The sequence below is a fragment of the Pogona vitticeps genome, chromosome 4 (assembly GCF_051106095.1).
Source record: "Pogona vitticeps strain Pit_001003342236 chromosome 4, PviZW2.1, whole genome shotgun sequence".
NCBI lineage: Eukaryota > Metazoa > Chordata > Lepidosauria > Squamata > Agamidae > Pogona > Pogona vitticeps.
The window spans coordinates 195,980,727-195,997,433 of NC_135786.1; the positions used below are offsets into that span (position 1 = coordinate 195,980,727).

At 40.7% G+C, this 16,707-nt stretch overlaps 1 protein-coding gene across 1 annotated transcript in view; it reads left to right on the forward strand.

Moving 5' to 3' along the window:
* The first annotated feature begins 3,736 nt into the window (after window positions 1-3,736).
* Window positions 3,737-16,707, forward strand: part of LOC110089699 (DGAT1/2-independent enzyme synthesizing storage lipids-like) — a 30,186-nt gene continuing 17,215 nt past the window's right edge. Inside the window, exons 1-3 of the mRNA XM_020812960.3 lie at window positions 3,737-9,871; window positions 14,032-14,092; window positions 15,717-15,856. Coding sequence (XP_020668619.3) covers window positions 9,680-9,871; window positions 14,032-14,092; window positions 15,717-15,856 — 393 coding nt within the window. The 5' untranslated portion in view covers window positions 3,737-9,679. The remainder of the gene's footprint in view (window positions 9,872-14,031; window positions 14,093-15,716; window positions 15,857-16,707) is intronic.

Consider the following 16,707-nt stretch of genomic DNA (forward strand, 5'->3'; position numbering starts at 1 on the left):
AAAAAACAATCCAGGTTACAGAGGTGAAATAGTCATCCTCAAGAACACATTTTTCAAAAGACAAATACAACCAGTTTGTGGTAAGCCTGAGCAGGTGTGTAACAGGCTTACTGGCAAGAGTATTGTAAAACAGATAGATTGTTGTAGCTTCATGGACCAGGAAAAGAGATGTTTTGAGGGCAATGAAAAAAGAGGCTTACTTTAAAGAAAATAATGGAGTGACAGTACTCCAGAAAGGCACATTTTGCCATGTACCTCTAGGGAAATACCATACAATTTTGTAAGCCATATTCAAAGTATTTTTGCCTTACAAAAGCACAGATCAGTAATGTTTGTCCCAGCCCTGCTTGCTTTCAGTAAACATTCTCTCAGACTTTCTACAAGGACTCAATTAGCTGATTCTCAGTTTTAATTCCTTCCTGGCCAAACAGACAGACAATTACCATTTTACAAGTACGAACAATATTCTTTCCCCAGTGCTGAGAGATCCAGCAACATAGATACCTATCCAGTTCCTGACATAGGTTATCTACCAAGGTGACCAAAGCTGCCTCAGTCCTATAACCAGGCTTGAAGCCAAATTGAAATGGATGTAAATAATCTGACTCACTCAGAAACCTCTGGAGCTGAGAGGCCATAACCCGCTCTAGCATCTTCCTCAAGAAATATAAGATACTGATCAGTAATTATTCAGTATTATGGGGTCCAAAGAAGGCTTATTTAACAATGGTCTTACTATCGCCTCCTTTAAGCATGATGGGATCCTACCTTGATGAAGGGAGGCATTCACCACTCCTATTGACCTGTCCCTTTCTGGCAGCTTTTATGAGCCAGGAAGGGCAAGGATACAGCAGACACATGTTAGCCCTCAGCTCCCCAAGGGTCCTGACCACATCATCAGGCTGTAGAAAATGAAATTCATCTATTAACATAGGGCAAGCGGGGACCAGAGTTTCATTCACAGGACCTGAAATAACTACAGCATCCAAGTCAGAGTGGATCTGAGCAATTTTGCCTGCGAAGTGTTGCATAAATTCTTCACAGTGAGCTACCGTGTGTCTGTATTTTCTTCCTAGGGACTAGAATCCAATAGGCCCTTGACCATTTGACAAAACTCTACTGAGTGATCCCATGCAGATGCAATGGTAGCAGAGAAGAATTACTTTTTTTGCCACTTCCACTGCCATGGAATAGGCCTTCTAATGGCCCTTGCTGGTTTTTGATCAGATTCACTCTGAGTTTTCTGCCATCATTGCTCAAATCTACTGCCCACTTGTTTCACCTTCACAAGTTCCCCAGTAAACCACTCTACTTTAAGGGAAGAGATGCTAAGGAGCCATCATGTCAATGGCATTTGCCATTTCTACATTCCAGAGATCAACCAGGGATTCAACAGAATCACCTGTCCAGGTGACAGGAAACTCCCCAAGGGCAGCCTTGAAACAACTCTGCTGAGTGGACAGCTGAAGATGAAATAGTGTAGGCAGAATAGGATAATTTTTTTGCCCTTCCGGACTCCAGTATAGGGGGAAAAAAAAAACCTTAGGAAGGATTTTAAATGCCTTTCTCTCACCTGGTACATTGAACCCCCAGCATCATACTTCCCTTTCCCCAACACAGCACTAAATACTACTCCTTTTCCCAACCCCTGCTGATTTCCACATTGACCAATGCACACCAGAGGGATAATGTCTAGTAAGGCCAATGGCAAGGTGTAAAGTATAGCAGAACAGAATAAAAATATTCCTCAAAGGGATAATATTGAGTCATTGAAATCTCTGAAATGCTTATGTGCTACAGCAAGAAGAGTCTGACTGCACTAAGTAACCAGCACTTAGGGGTGCTATTTTGAAGGATATTCAACCAATCTCACCCTTTTCAATCTGTGCTCACCTCCCATGATTTCCCCCTCTGAATCCTGCCTCTCAGCCAGGGACTCTGAAGCAATTTCCAAGAAACAGAACCCACACTCCTCCTTTCAGGAACTTGTTTCTTACATATGATCTGTGTCTCTAGTTGCTTCACCATAAATGAAGGAAGTAGAACTCATACCTTTGTGGTTCCCGAAAAGAGATGATCCCCTTTAATTTGGCCAATGGTATGTTGTATGCTTAATATCAGTGGTGTCCAATCTTGGCCCTCCAGATGTTCTTGGATATATGCTCAACCACCAAAAAAAAAGTAAATATGATGGGATTGGTTGGAAGAACAGCTAGTCCGTACCTGTGATGTTTCAAAGCAGCCAGCTTGGCCTCAATTCAGTGGGGAAGTAAAAAATCTCCATGGGATTAGAGGCAAGGTAGGAAGAAAATGTCTTTCCCCTCTAATTGTCCTAACTGTCAGCATGTACTCAACCTAGAAATAATGGCATGACATATAGGCTATGGAGTACCGGAAGAAGACAGAGTTTACACCAAAGAATAGACTCAGCAAATGAATATTATGGGGCAAGGAGGCTGTGTGGCATAGTTCAAAGGGATTACAAATACTGTGGAAAGCTTAGTAGCACTACAAAAGAGATAGTTAAGTTCAGGGTGGATGTGCCAGAGGGGTGCCTGCAAGCACCTGGGAAGTGTGCAACTCATCACTCAAGTGGTAGCGAGAAGGGACACCTCCCTGAGTATATTGCACTCCCCTCCTGCTTCAACTGATAGAACTAGTTCTGCCAGTGGAACAATGCTGTTTGATACAATCAAGTGTCATCTTTATGAAAAACTTCAGTCAATCCCAAAAGCAGTCCCAAGTGTCTTGCTTAACAGTATTAAATGTTTTTTAATTCAATCCAATTACCCAATGATCACTCTGTGTGGGTGATGAACCGTTTAAAGGGCTCTTAGTGACTAAACAGAGTTGGTGGCTGAAGCCTTCAGAAGAGTTTCTGGAGAAAAAGAAAAAGGTGAGGCATGAAGATAGGCATTGGGTGGCAATGGCAAAGGGGATGCCAGGGCAATGTCAGTGTTACCTTGGAACTGGGGTTGAATCTTTTTCTCCTTTTCTTTCATTTGAGATGGTGCATAACACTATTACAACACTACTTATAATGTTTCTAATACTTCCATCAGTGGTTTCATATCAGGGCATTTTTGGTACAGAAATGGGTCAGGAGAGGTAGTTCTGGCTCCTCTCCACTTGTAAATGTGGAATTTTAAATTGTACCCCCTTTCTCACGTGCAAATTTTCTAAACAACCAGTGCAAATTCTTGGAGGTGCTACATAGAAACAGGTAGCTTAATAATAGCTGTGTACTGTCAGATCAATTCTGACTTATGGAGACCCCGTTCAGGGTTTTCTAGGGAGAGAGCACTCAAAAATGGTTTACCATTCCATGTATTTGCAAAGGCTTTTACGGCCGGGATCTAATGGTTGTTGTGGGTATAACAACTGTTTTTTATCCTCCTTTCCCCCCCCCCCCTATCTGTTTTGGCTCTGTATCAGTGTCTAGTATCAGTAATGGACTGGATGAGGCTGAATGAACTGAAACTTAATGCAGACAAGACAGAGATGCTCCTGGTCTGTTGAAAGGCAGTTCAAGGAACAGGGATGTAGCCAGTGCTGGATGGGGTTATAATCGTTCTGAAACCTCAGGTGCACAATTTGGGGATGCTCCTGGAGTCATATCTGAGTTTGGATGCCCAGGTCTTGATGGTGGCCAGTACTGCATCTTCACAATTAAAACTAGTTCACCAGTTGTGCATGTGCTTGGAGAAATCTGTTTGGGTCACAGTGCAACACCTGGTTTAGTTACACCCTGGCTGGATTACTGTAATGCACTCTAAGTGGGGCTGCCTACGGAGTGTGTAAGGAAACTTCAGCAGGTCCAAAACACAGCAGTCAGATTGATAATGGGGCCTAGTTACAGGAAGCACATTACTCTCCTTTTACAGCAGATCTTTTTACAGCAGATCCTTTTCCAAGGTGAATTCAAGGTGTTGGTGCTAACCAATAAAGCCTTAAATGGCTTGGGTCCAAAGCTCTCTAAAGAACCATCTCACGCTTTATTAGCCCACCTAGGTGTTAAGATCTTCAGGAGAGGCCTTTTTCAGTTCAACTACCCTTACAGGTATGTTCAATGGGGACACAGGAGAGAGCTTACTCCATAGCTGGCCCCAGACTTTGGAACTTCCTCTGACAAGAGGCTAAACTGGCCCCATCTTTACTATCCTTCCACAAGACAGTGGCTCTCTCGCTGGGCATTTTTAAGAGCAAACTTAAGACCTGGCTCTTCAGGCAGGTGTTTACTCCTGTCATTACCTAATTTAATTTTGCCATCTTGAATCATACTATGTTGTTGTTTTATTTTATACTGTTATTGTTTTATAATGTGTTGTTAGCCACCTAGAGTAGACATTGCTCTAGATGGGTAGGGTATAAATAAATAAATAAATAAATAAATAAATAAATAAATAAATAAATAAATAAATAAATAAATAAATGTATATGCAAAGGGAATGCTGCTTGCTCAACTTGATAAATTATGTATTTTGTTTTTCCAGATTAAAAGTGGATGGAAATAAAGAAGAAACCATGGCCTGGTCTACTCATGTGCCGATAACCTGGATTGGTTTTATATACAGGGACGAGCATCTGAATTATATGAATATATTTTTGCTATTGTTTCTTCTGTTTCTGATCTCGTCCTATTTAGGGATAATGATTCTGACATTTCTATCCTATGTAATTGTCGTTGTTGTCTACATATACAAGAAAATGCATGATGTACCAGAAGATATACTAAGCAATTCATGGCATGAACTAAGGCACTTTATTGCAACTTATTTGGTTAAATTGGGAAATATGATGCATGGTAAGGAAATGTTTTCTTCCTAATTATGTACAAAGCCCTCAGCATCTAGAATCGTAATGCTTATGGGAAGGTACTTGGAATGATGCCTTAGGACTGGAATTCCTGATGAACAACTAGATCTGCTAAGATTAGGGGAAACAGTGTCTCTCTTTGCCATTTTCTCTTTTGTAAAGGTAAGGGCTTAAACCCTCTGTTTTCTGTAGAACAAGGTCTGCAAGCACAGTAATGATTCCCAAGCTTCCAATGCTACTTTTGTTTCTCCAATGTACACACTGTGCTACTAATATAGCATGAGACTGAACAATAAGACAACATTGGAATGCTCAATTGCTCTCAGAAAGAAGGAGATCGGTTTGTCATCTGAATCTGTCTGGCACAGAACAGCCTCTAGAAGTAGGTAAGTTTGAACCTGATCAATAGGGAGTTCATGAGGTATGCCATCTAGAGATGGGGTTATTCGTATTCTTATATGAATACAAATATCACCCCACAGGTGGAAATAATGAGACTTATTTCCCCATTGCTACTCCTGGTAGGAGGAGGGATGACAAGCCTCTCTGCCAGGTCACAGATGGCTAATCCATTGTAGACAATGGCACAATAGGAAGGCTCCATCGAGCTCACGTCAGCAGCAGAATGGTGGGTGGACAGTCTAACCTCATGGGGCCGGACCCTTGTTATTTCCACCTGTGGAGGGATATTTGTATTCGTATATGAATACCACCATCTCTGATTTCATCATATATGTCCCCCTGTAATGCCTTCCTAGTCACTGCTGAGACCTCCATATTTCTGCTTCCTTAGCCTAAAAAGAACAGAAGTGGGCTCTCTTTTTTAATATTTATTAAAAAGAATTTTAAAATTAATTTCAATATTTCTGTTAGCAGGAGGCAGACATCAGTATCCTTAGGAGTCAGAAGTTTCTTAGGAGTAAACAAACATTTGAAGACCAGGAAATATTTAGATTTGGTTCAAATACTTGCTTTGGGTGGGACAGGAAGAGCCATGTATTTAAATCTTTGGGCTTTTTTAACTCACAAAACCCAGTTTGGTGTAACTCAGCTGCCTGGTGCATCTTGCCTTATTGAATGAATGTTTCACTTTCTCAGGTGTGGGATTGCTGAAGGAGCATCCTTAGGAATAAAAAGAAGTATTTCACTACAAAAATCCATAGACAGAAGGCAAAACATGTAGTTCTTATTCCACTCAATTGTTTTGCAGGAAAAAAAAGCTTCCTGCTGTTTTATGTATATTTAGGCAGTGCCTGAAGTCTTAGCTGAAAAATTATTAAAATGTGGTGTCATATTTTGGGGACTTATAGATCTAAAGATGTAGAGTGACCCATCTATTTCAGCATTGTGGAATATATACACCATATGCAGCCATACTAAATGGAACTATTACTACCTGTAAGAGTGTCAGGCCACAACCATCAATGTTATATATGTCCAGACTAGAGATGGGGATATTTGTATACAAATATGAATATCTCTGTACAGATGGTGTTAATGAGGCTCCAGCCCCATGGGGCCGATTGGTCCACTCACCGATCTGCTGTGGATGCAGATGACACGATTCTACCAATGGCTAGGCAGTGCACGATCCAATAGCCACTCCCGGCAGGAGGTGAGAGGACAAGTCTCATTGCAAGGTCGAAGAGTGGCAAGTGGATTGTGTGCCGCAGAGCCATTGGCAGAATTGTACCATCCACGTCCATGTCAGATTGGTCAGTGGACCATCTGGTCCCATGGGGCTGGACCCTCATTAACGCCACCTGTGTGGGGATATTCGTATTCGTATACGAATACCCCCATCTCTAATCCATACCTATGTTGTTTAACATCAAGCTGATTTTTTTTAATTGAGGGGACCTAGTGGCCATTAAAGAATACTGTGTCCATCTTCATACATTAATACAACAAATACATTTAAGATTCCCGAGGAAAAAGTGTCAACCTCTACAGATACCTATATACAATCAAAATAAAGGTCAGTGTTAGAGCACTAACTTTACACAATGAAACTGGACTACACTTTCCAGTGTCACAGATAGGAGGGCCATCAGCCCTGTATTTTATAACTGCCCCTTGCATTTTACCTTCATTGAATGTGACAAGTTAAAGACATTATCTTCCCTCCCCGCCCATGCATGTGCTGAGAGAGGAGAGAGAGAGAGAGAGAGAGAGAGAGAGAGAGATGAGACCAAAGGGCTCTTTAAAAGTTCTTTCAGGTAAAATTCCACCCATTTTTTCTTTACATAGAAGTAAAATTTTGGATTCAATGGACAGAATCCTCTTCCAGAGCTCTGTATGCACAATGGTGATGATGGCGCCAGTAGCAGCTAACTGCCATTGGAGGTTTCAGGATGTACATGATTTTGTCAATTTATGTAGGAGTCATTCATACCTGAGAATCACCTTGATTAACAGCAATTGACCACTGACAATAACATAATCATATGGAGACACACAACAGGATTATAGCCAATGAAATTTAAACTTATATATGTGTATGTGTTTCTATAGTTAAGAGAATTAAAATGAAAGCATCTTAATGTCAAACATGGGAACTTGTCTCTACACGTTCAGAAACAATTAATTCTCAGGTCCATATGTGAAAACAGAAGTATTGTTCCTTCTGTATTAGTAAAATAACCTAGAGAGACATTTTTGATTTTCTGACATCTTCATTATAATATAGAACTTTTTCTACTAATAATGTGGGTAGTAGTGCTAGAAGTTGTTTTCTTAGTGAAAATTTCTTGTATTAGCTCATTTATCCTTACCACAGATATAGGCAACATGCAGGGATTGGGAGAGCACACAACCATCCTGCTGATGGTATCTGGTAAAAAAAAAGAGCTTCTAGGATTTTTTATTATTATTCTTTTAGTTCACAGATGATAAAACAGAAAACAACAGAGAAATGGGGAGAGATCAGCCCAGTCTCATCAAGACCCTCCCCGTTTTTCCACACAAACACATACAAAAATATCTAAATTAAATTTAATTATTTTTGTACAGAAGCAGATTTGGTTCATGAAGCAGCCAGTCTCTGTTGACATCCGCTCGAACACCACAGAGGAATCTCTCAAGGACTCTTTCAAGTTACCAAATCCACAGTTCTTATGTATCGATCCATAGTTTGATTGGCTTTTCTTTACATGCAAAAGGCCATGAAAGACTTCGAGAATACAAAAGACTTACATTTTCTTTGTGCCATGGCTTGACTCAAGTGTCACTGAAGGAAGTAATAAGGATTTTAAGAACATTTTTAGTAGCTTGATTGCACTTCTAGTTAGCAGAGTATATGGCAGAGAAACACAGAAACATTGAATGCTCCATCCAGTCTCACCAAACCCTCCCTGGTCTGCACACAAAACTAACCATTGATTATACATGTTTCCACAAGTATAGCTGTCAGAGGAAGCTCTTCCATAATCCAAAACTACCACAAATATTGATCTGCTCCTACTATATTGTGATGGGACCTTGATCAGGGCTTTGTTTTTTGACCTTAGCTCCCCCAATTAATAAACACATCCTGCTTAACTAACTTTTGAATATTTATGACCTGTCTGATGGACTTTTTATATTTTCTAGATCATGAGATTATAGGGATGGAACATCTACCAGAAGGACCAGGGATTATTGTTTTTTATCATGGAACTTTTGATGTTGACTATTTAATGTTGTTCTGTAAATTGTATGTACAACAAAGAAGAATTTGCATTACAGTAACAGAAAAGGGACTGTTCTACGTACCAGGTATTGCATTTTAAATGCAACATTTGCAATTAGAATAATAGAGCATTGCTTTAACCTTATGATGCCATAAAAAGTAGCATTCAGCTAGCTTTGAAACAACAACTTCTGGTTTATCAAATTGTCCACAAGCATGTTCCAACCCAGTATGACAATGTCAAGACAGTGAGACCAGAAAACAGACGTAAGACCAGCTCTGGACAACTGGTATTCTCCAGGTATAAAGACGGACAGGTCAGTTGGCCAAATATGGCCTGGACAGTTTTCCAATCCAGTCTGCACTCCTGTTGTTTTCCATGGGTGAGGGACAAGGAGGAAGTGGGCAATGAAAAAGATTACATTTTAAATGTTTCTTACTGAATTCAGCAGTTGTTTACAAGTGGAAAATTCTTGTTCAGGTGGGAAGACCAGAAATCTGAAAAAGAGCATTTAATAAATTCCACAAAGGCCAGGATCCTGCATTTTCCCTCTGCCCCACACACTCTTGCAAAACCCTGGGAAGTAAGTGAATGAGGTTTCGTGTTACTGCTGCAGGATCAGAGGGTTGGAGCAGTTGCAAAAAAAAAAACACTGCTGCCTCTTCCACTTCTCTTATTCCCAAAGACACATCCTTAGGTATATTCCAAAGCTCTCTGGGGAAAAGGACTTCCAAATGTATCTTTGTCTTTCTATTTTGTGACCACTTCCTCTTGCACTGCCCATCTTGCCAATGGCTGGAAATAGGCTATCTAAAAGTTCTATACAATGGGGTCTTGACTTGAGAACTTAATCCATATTGGAAGGCGGTTCTCAAGTCAAAAAGTCTGTAAGTCAAGTCTCCATTGACCTACAGTGCATTGAAAACCGATTAATCCCGTAACAGGCCGTTTTTGTTCCATATTGGTTTTTTTCTGGTCTGTAAGTCAATTCTCAGGCTGCAAGTCAAACCTAAATTTTGCGGCCAGAGAAGTCTGTAACTCAAAAAGTCTGTAAGTCAAGCCGTCTGTAAGTCACGGGTCCACTGTACAATGTTATCTGCAAAGTATAAGAGGGTGGCACACCACTTGCCAAGGCTGTTATTTGCAAATTTAAAAAAAGATATCCCTGCTTGCAACATGTCTTTATAACAGGAATGAAGTATCTTTTTCAACTGGGTGCTTGCATACCTGGTAGCAAAGCTGAATGTGTAGAAATGCTGAAGAAAGGCTGTTTACTTGGGATTGCACCTGGTGGATCAAGAGAAGCATTATTCAGCGATGAATACTACAATCTCCTCTGGTGTAAACGCAAAGGTTTTGCTCAAGTAGCCTTGGAAGCCAAAGTGGTGAGTGGTCACTATGTCTTACTTTTTTTCCCTATAGGTCTATGCAAGACATCATGCCATGCATGTGCATACAAACGCTCTTAGGTTGTGACTACACTGTAAAATACTTCAAAGTGTGTGTCGTAGCTGGCAAGGTTGAAATTGGTTCATTTCTTGGCAACTATACAACATAAAGCTTTTCATGTGGAAGCCAGCACTTTTTTTAGTGCCATTCGTGTGTTTTTCTTCAGACTTCAGGTGGTTGGTTATTTAGTATGGATTTGTTTTCTTCCTAATTATGTACAAAGCCCTCAGCATCTAGAATCGTAATGCTTATGGGAAGGTACTTGGAATGATGCATTAGGACTGGAATTCCTGATGAACAACTAGATCTGCTAAGATTAGGGGAAACAGTGTCTCTCTTTGCCATTTTCCCTTTTGTAAAGGTAAGGGCTTAAGCCCTCTGTTTTCTGTAGAACAAGGTCTGCAAGCACAGTAATGATTCCCAAGCTTCCAATGCTACTTTTGTTTCTCCAATGTACACACTGTGCTACTAATATAGCATGAGACTGGACAATAAGACAGCACTGGAAAAGTCAAATGCAGCAATCCCCGCTTCCCCCCTCTCTGTTTTACATTTTCTAGCATGTGTGATCACCTAGCTTAGTCCAGAGATGAATGTGGGCATATCCCATGGTGATGCTGTTAAAGGTGTCTCCAGTGGGGCACACTATGCCATTAACATAGGATAATCCCCATCAAGGAAACATCAGTTTTCTCTCTTCCAAATTAATTTCTGTTCTTTTAATAGGCCTGTCAAGTGTAGCCCTGTGCCATACAAGGACTGCGTGGCCATATTTTATCTGTGTCAGAGAAGTGCTGTAGTGCTGATTTTACTGACTGTAGTAGTCATACCTGGTCTTTCATTGGGAGAATTGGTCCAGTTACAATAGTTACCTTTTAGTGCCACAGCCTGCACTCTACACTAGACTGAAAAGCTTTAGTGCTATGTTACTGACAAGAAGAAGTGGGGGGAAACAGCCCAAACTGCAAGGATACAATTGTTATCTCTGTGTCCATGAGCCACTGCTCGGATGTATAACTACTCATCTATCTGTCTATCTATCTATCTATCTATCTATCTATCTATCTATCTATCTATCTATCTATCTATCTATCTATCTATCTATCTATCTATCTATCTATCTATCTATCTATCTATCTATCTATCTATCTATCTATCTATCTATCTATCTATCTATCTATCTATCTATCTATCTGTCTGTCTGTCTGTCTGTCTGTCTGTCTGTCTGTCTGTCCGTCTATCTGCCTGCCTGCCTGCCTGCCTCTTACATTTATATTCTGCCCCATTAGTACAATGCACTACTCAGGATTGTTAGAGGAAGACATGGAGGCGAAGTGCTCTTGCTGTTTCTTGCTGTGCTTGCCCCATGCATGATTTTTCAGTCAGAATCCCAGTCTCAGGTCAGCTCACTTTTCTGTACCCATTCCTCCCCCTGCCCATGCTTCTAGACAACCAGGGAGTTGCCAAATATTCTTCAAGTCCCCCTCCATGCCCCTTCTCTTTGCTTCTCAACCTTAAGGGTGGAAGAGAGGTGCAGCAAAGGTAGGCTGAACATGGAAAAAGTCTGATTTGGTTAGTCTCTAAGGCAGGTGGGGGCAGAAAGAAATAAATACATCTTCCTTCCTTATTTCATTCCTCTCTCTCTCTCTCTCTCTCTCTCTCTCTCTCTCTCTCTCTCTCCCTCTCTCTCTCCCTCTCTCTCTCTCCCTCCCTCCCTCCCTCTTTCTCTCTCTCCCTCTCTCTGTCTCTCTCAACTGCCCTCAACCCTTCCTCCCTTCCATAGTTAAGGCAAACAAAGAACTAGAAAGTGCTCATGTGACTTGCAGGTAAAGTCTCATGCCTTTGATTTACCACTGCTTTGCTGGGCATCACAGCTGGCAAGCTACTGGGAATGGCCAATAGCATGAGAATGGCCAAATAATTTTCTGTCTAGGGAGTTTCCTGGCAGGAGATGCATGCTCCTTGCCTCCATCGTTCACCAGCTGACCATGTGTGTTTGTTGACTGTGTGATTTTGAGTTACTTTTCATTACTGTTAATTCTGATTCTAAATTTCCCTACAGCTTGTGCAGCTGCTTCAGCAAGTTTCCTAACTAGAGCAAGAGACGCAGTCAGAACTGCCAGAATGTCACTTCAAAAACGGAAGGAGAAAACTGTCCAAACTAAGGGAATGCGAGTGTTATGCTTCCACATAAAGGGGAAGGATGAAGGGAAGAAGTGGGGAAGAGTATAGTATTAATAGGATGAGGTTGTGACCACAATGAAAATTGTGGTGATTTGGTGTGGTCTTTATAACCAAGGTAATTAATCATATCCATCTGGATACTATTTTCAGCAGTGGAAACTACACTCGGAAGTCCCTGATCAGTTTAGAAAACTTTGAGACCAATGGTATTTTGCAGCGTAGTCACATCTTTTGATTAGAAAAAAGGATAGTTAAATTTAAAGAGAATAAACTGAAATGCATTCCAGGACTATTAGCTATTGGTTCATTAAGGATGAATATGAACATAATTCAGTTTTAAATAAGAGGAAAAATACTGTAATATAAAATTGTCATTTTTTAAATCTTCAAATCTGTTAGAAATGTAATTTCTTTCTTTTTTTTATTACGTGATCATAGATCCAAGTTAAAATGATACACCAACAGGATAGCAAATAATTATAAAAACATGCACATATGTAGAAAAAGTAGTCAGTTAGATTAATAAGGCCTTTTTATGAGATGTTACAGCAGAAAACAAGAACTTAACTACTGACTCTGTGACTATTTGGTTTATATCTGCCGTTAAAAACTCCAAATACCACATGAATGGCCTTCCAGGACATTTCCTCATAATAGGACAGAGAAGTCATCTCTGTGGAGGCTACATTCAAACAAGACATGGGTCAAAGTTTCAACTACTCCATCTCCACAGGAACACAATTGATCCTCATATGGGGTGCTGCAGTAGTGCCCTTCCAATATTGCTGAATGGAGACAGTTGAATGTGATTTCAGTTCTAGTATAATCTAAAAATTAAAGTATCCTAAGAAAGACATGGTCACGATTAGACATGGGGATGAATAAAAAAATGGATTGCAATATTCATTTAAAAATCACTGATTCGTTAAATATTCATCCCTTCATATTTGTCAGTTCTAGAGACCCCAACAAATACGAAAGATTAATATTGCCCCGTTTTTATTCATCCCCCCATAGGAAGAGAGGGAAGGCTAGCCTTCCCTTTCTTCCTATGGCATTCCCATTCTGCCTATGGGCCTGCCAATCAGCTGATCAGTGGGCCGATAGGCAGCCACCCACCCCCACAGCCTATCCCCATCCCCTTCCTCTCCCTACCTTAGCCACTGCCACCATCCGGCGGCACCGTAATCCATCACCGCTCACTGCAGTGCCTCCGCCACTATAGCCTGCAATAAGGGACACTGGTTGCCCTTTGCAAAGATGGCGGCTGTGGCTTCATTAGGTTAGGGAAGTTGCAGCTGCCATCTTTTCAAAGGGCAGCCTGGATTCCCTTACTGCAGGCCATAGTGGTGGAGACCAGCTGAAGACCACCACTGTGGGGGTGCTGGAAGTGGCGGCGATGGCAGCAACAGCAGTAAGGAGGCAGGGTTGTGGGTGATTATGGAGATGGCAGTGGTGCGGTGGGGTGGCAGGAGGGGGCATGGGCAGGGACAGCAGGAGCAGTGGGGCAGTGGCGGGTCATCAAGGTTTTTTTAGACAGCCTCTGGCCAGCCTCTGGCTGTCTAACCTCTCCCCCAATCAAAACTGCTTTGTCAGTTCATGGGGGGTAGCTTTGGACTTCATCATTTGTCAACTTTGATGGATCACAAAGCAGGATGAATCACCAAAATGGCTATTTGTCCCCATCTCTAGTCATGATCAACAAATGTAACTTGGCTGAAAGGACCAAGAAGCCCATTTGTCCTTTCTTTAAAATCTCTGTAGTTGTCTGGATAGAATACATGTCTTAAACTAGGGTCCTTTAATTTGCTGTTGAGTTCCAAATACTTGAGTCATTGGTGTAAGGTCATTGGTGTAAGGACTATTTGTGACTATTTGAATACTTCTCAGTTCTCTCTCTCTTTCCTATTAGCCCATTATCCCCATGTTTACACAAAATATTCAAGAAGTATGCAGAGGAGCTGGAAGAAAAGGTAAGTGGTATTTTGTTGTTGTTTTTAAGCAAATTCGTTCCTGTTTTTAACAAATGGGTTCCGTGATGTTGCACTGTCGTTGATGGTTTGCTTTGTAGGCAAGGGTCCCCCAGACCAATTTACAAGGGTTCTGTTTGCAGCAGGGCAATCCAGAGTCAGGGCAGCAACATGCCATTGTCTTCTGTGCATGTCAGTCATCTCTCCTGGGCTGTGGGAGCTTTCAGCTTGCTTCAGGCAAAACAAGGTGGATTGGGTGCACAAAGGGAGAAGCCAAGCCTGACAGACCCAAGTGCTTCAATTTTCACTTCATTATGCCACCCGCGTACTTAAAGGCTTCACCAGCTCTTATTTTATAGTTAGAGAAATGAACCAATTTTGCACACAGGAGCAAATCCACCATGAGGGGAACCAGAGATCCAGACCCCTAACACCGGCAGGGATACCCTTGGGGGTCTTGAAGTCTGAACCTGTGGTGGTGAGCCTGGCTAGGAAGACCTGCCTCAGTCCTATATATCAAATGGAAATGGCTGCCCTTAGTGAATGTCAGCCAATTTCCTTTGACATCCTCAGGCTTCCCAGCAGTCACCTGGATTGGCAGGTGGGACACCTAATATCCACTCCTCATGCTACACCACTGGTATTCTCCTATAACTTTGTTCTCAATTAATAAACTTTTTCATAAACAGTCAAGTAGTGTGTTTCGCAATGACCAGATAGGCGGGGTATAAATGGAATTATTATTATTATTATTATTATTATTATTATTATTATTATTATTATTATTATTATTATTATTATTATTATTATTATTATTATTATTATTATTATTATTATTATTATTATTATTATTATTATTATTATTTCTGAGTTATGGAGGATGAGGGCAGCACACCTGGCTGGCCAGTCTGCATCCACAATTCTCCTGAGTTGGCAGTGTATCTTTTCATGTGCATACAAAGTGTCTACAAATTTATTGCCTGTTTGTTGAACAGAGCATTCATCTGTGGTTGAGGCTGACCATGAAATATGATTCAGGTCTGAAGTCTGCCCTGGATGTTACTTATTCCAGAGCTCACCACAAAAATCCTTTGTGAATCAAAGTGCACAGTGGCTAAGCTACGGTTTCTGTGTGGGGAACAATTAGGAAATCGATTGAGTTTCTATGGAGGTGTTGTTTTCCTGGTTGTATCTCTCCAGATATAATAAATGTTCTGCTTAACTAAAAGAATGGAAAAACAGCAGAAAGCTGCAGTGTTGGTGGACATAAACATCAGAAAGCCAACAAGACGCAGCTATTGTGTAACTCAATTGATGTTTATGGTACACCCAGAGTAGACTTCGGTCTAGATGGGCGGGGTATAAATTTCATAAATAAAATAAATTCTGTTTCACAACGAGGCTTGGAAGGTGTCAAACTGTACTCTTGTAAGGAATGTTAATTCCAAGTTTACCCAATTAAAAGGACATGATATTTGTAATTATATGCTGGATACATAATCCTATTGCTAGTACTCATTGTCTTCACTGGATTGTTGCAATCAGGAACATTCATATCCACAATTTTTTTCAGTTTGTATTAGGCTGCATTATCTAAAATAGAAATATTATTTCATTTTCTATATAGGGCTATTGAGATGGTTATATGAGAAAACTCGATTTACATGTATTCCGATCTATGGATATTTTCCTGTTAAATTACGCACATATCTTGGAGAACCCATCCCATATGATCCAAATATTACTGCTGAGAAACTAGCTGAAAAAGTAAGTTAGTTCTTTTAATGGTAATATAAACTGGAATTAATGTTTACTTTTTTAAAAATTAAGCATTTCATTCTTTGCTCTTTTTTGGATACTTATCTCTTCATTTAATTGTCAGACCAAGATAGATGAGCAGATGAAAAAAAGGACAGGCTTTAGTATCTTTCAAAGATCTGTGGAGGTGGAAATTGAAACAGGTACAGGTTCTATTAAAACCAGCCCCTGCCAAAATATCTTCTTTTAAGTAACTATTAAAAGTGCAGGAACCTGCTGTTCTTTTCATTTGGTTTCCTGAAGATAAAACAGTCATTTTGTAGAAATTCATATAAGTACTTATAACAGGAGAGAAAATCCATACATTTGTCCTTCCTTCCTTCCTAAAATATACTAAAACTAAAATATACAGGTAAAGGTAAAGGTTCCCCTTGACAATTTTTGTCCAGTCATGTTCGACTTTAGGGGGCAGTGCTCATCCCCGTTTCCAAGCCATAGAGCCAGTGTTTTGTCCGAAAACAATCTTTCGTGGTCACATAGCCAGTGCGACTTAGACACGGAACGCTGTTACCTTCCCACCGAGGTGGTCCCTATTTATCTACTTGCATTTGCATGCTTTCGAACCGCTAGGTTGGTGGGAAAAAATATACAACTTGTCCCTTAAAATGGCCAAAGTGCCAGAGGATCGGAGGATAGCACATGCCACACCGATGTCTAAAAAAGGGAAGGAGGGGGGACCCAGGAAACTACAGGCTAGTTAGCTTAACGTCTGTTCAAGGGAAGATGGTGGAAAACCTCATCCAAAATAAAATCTTAAAACACATAGAAGAACAAGCCTTGCTGTTCCTGTTGTACATTTG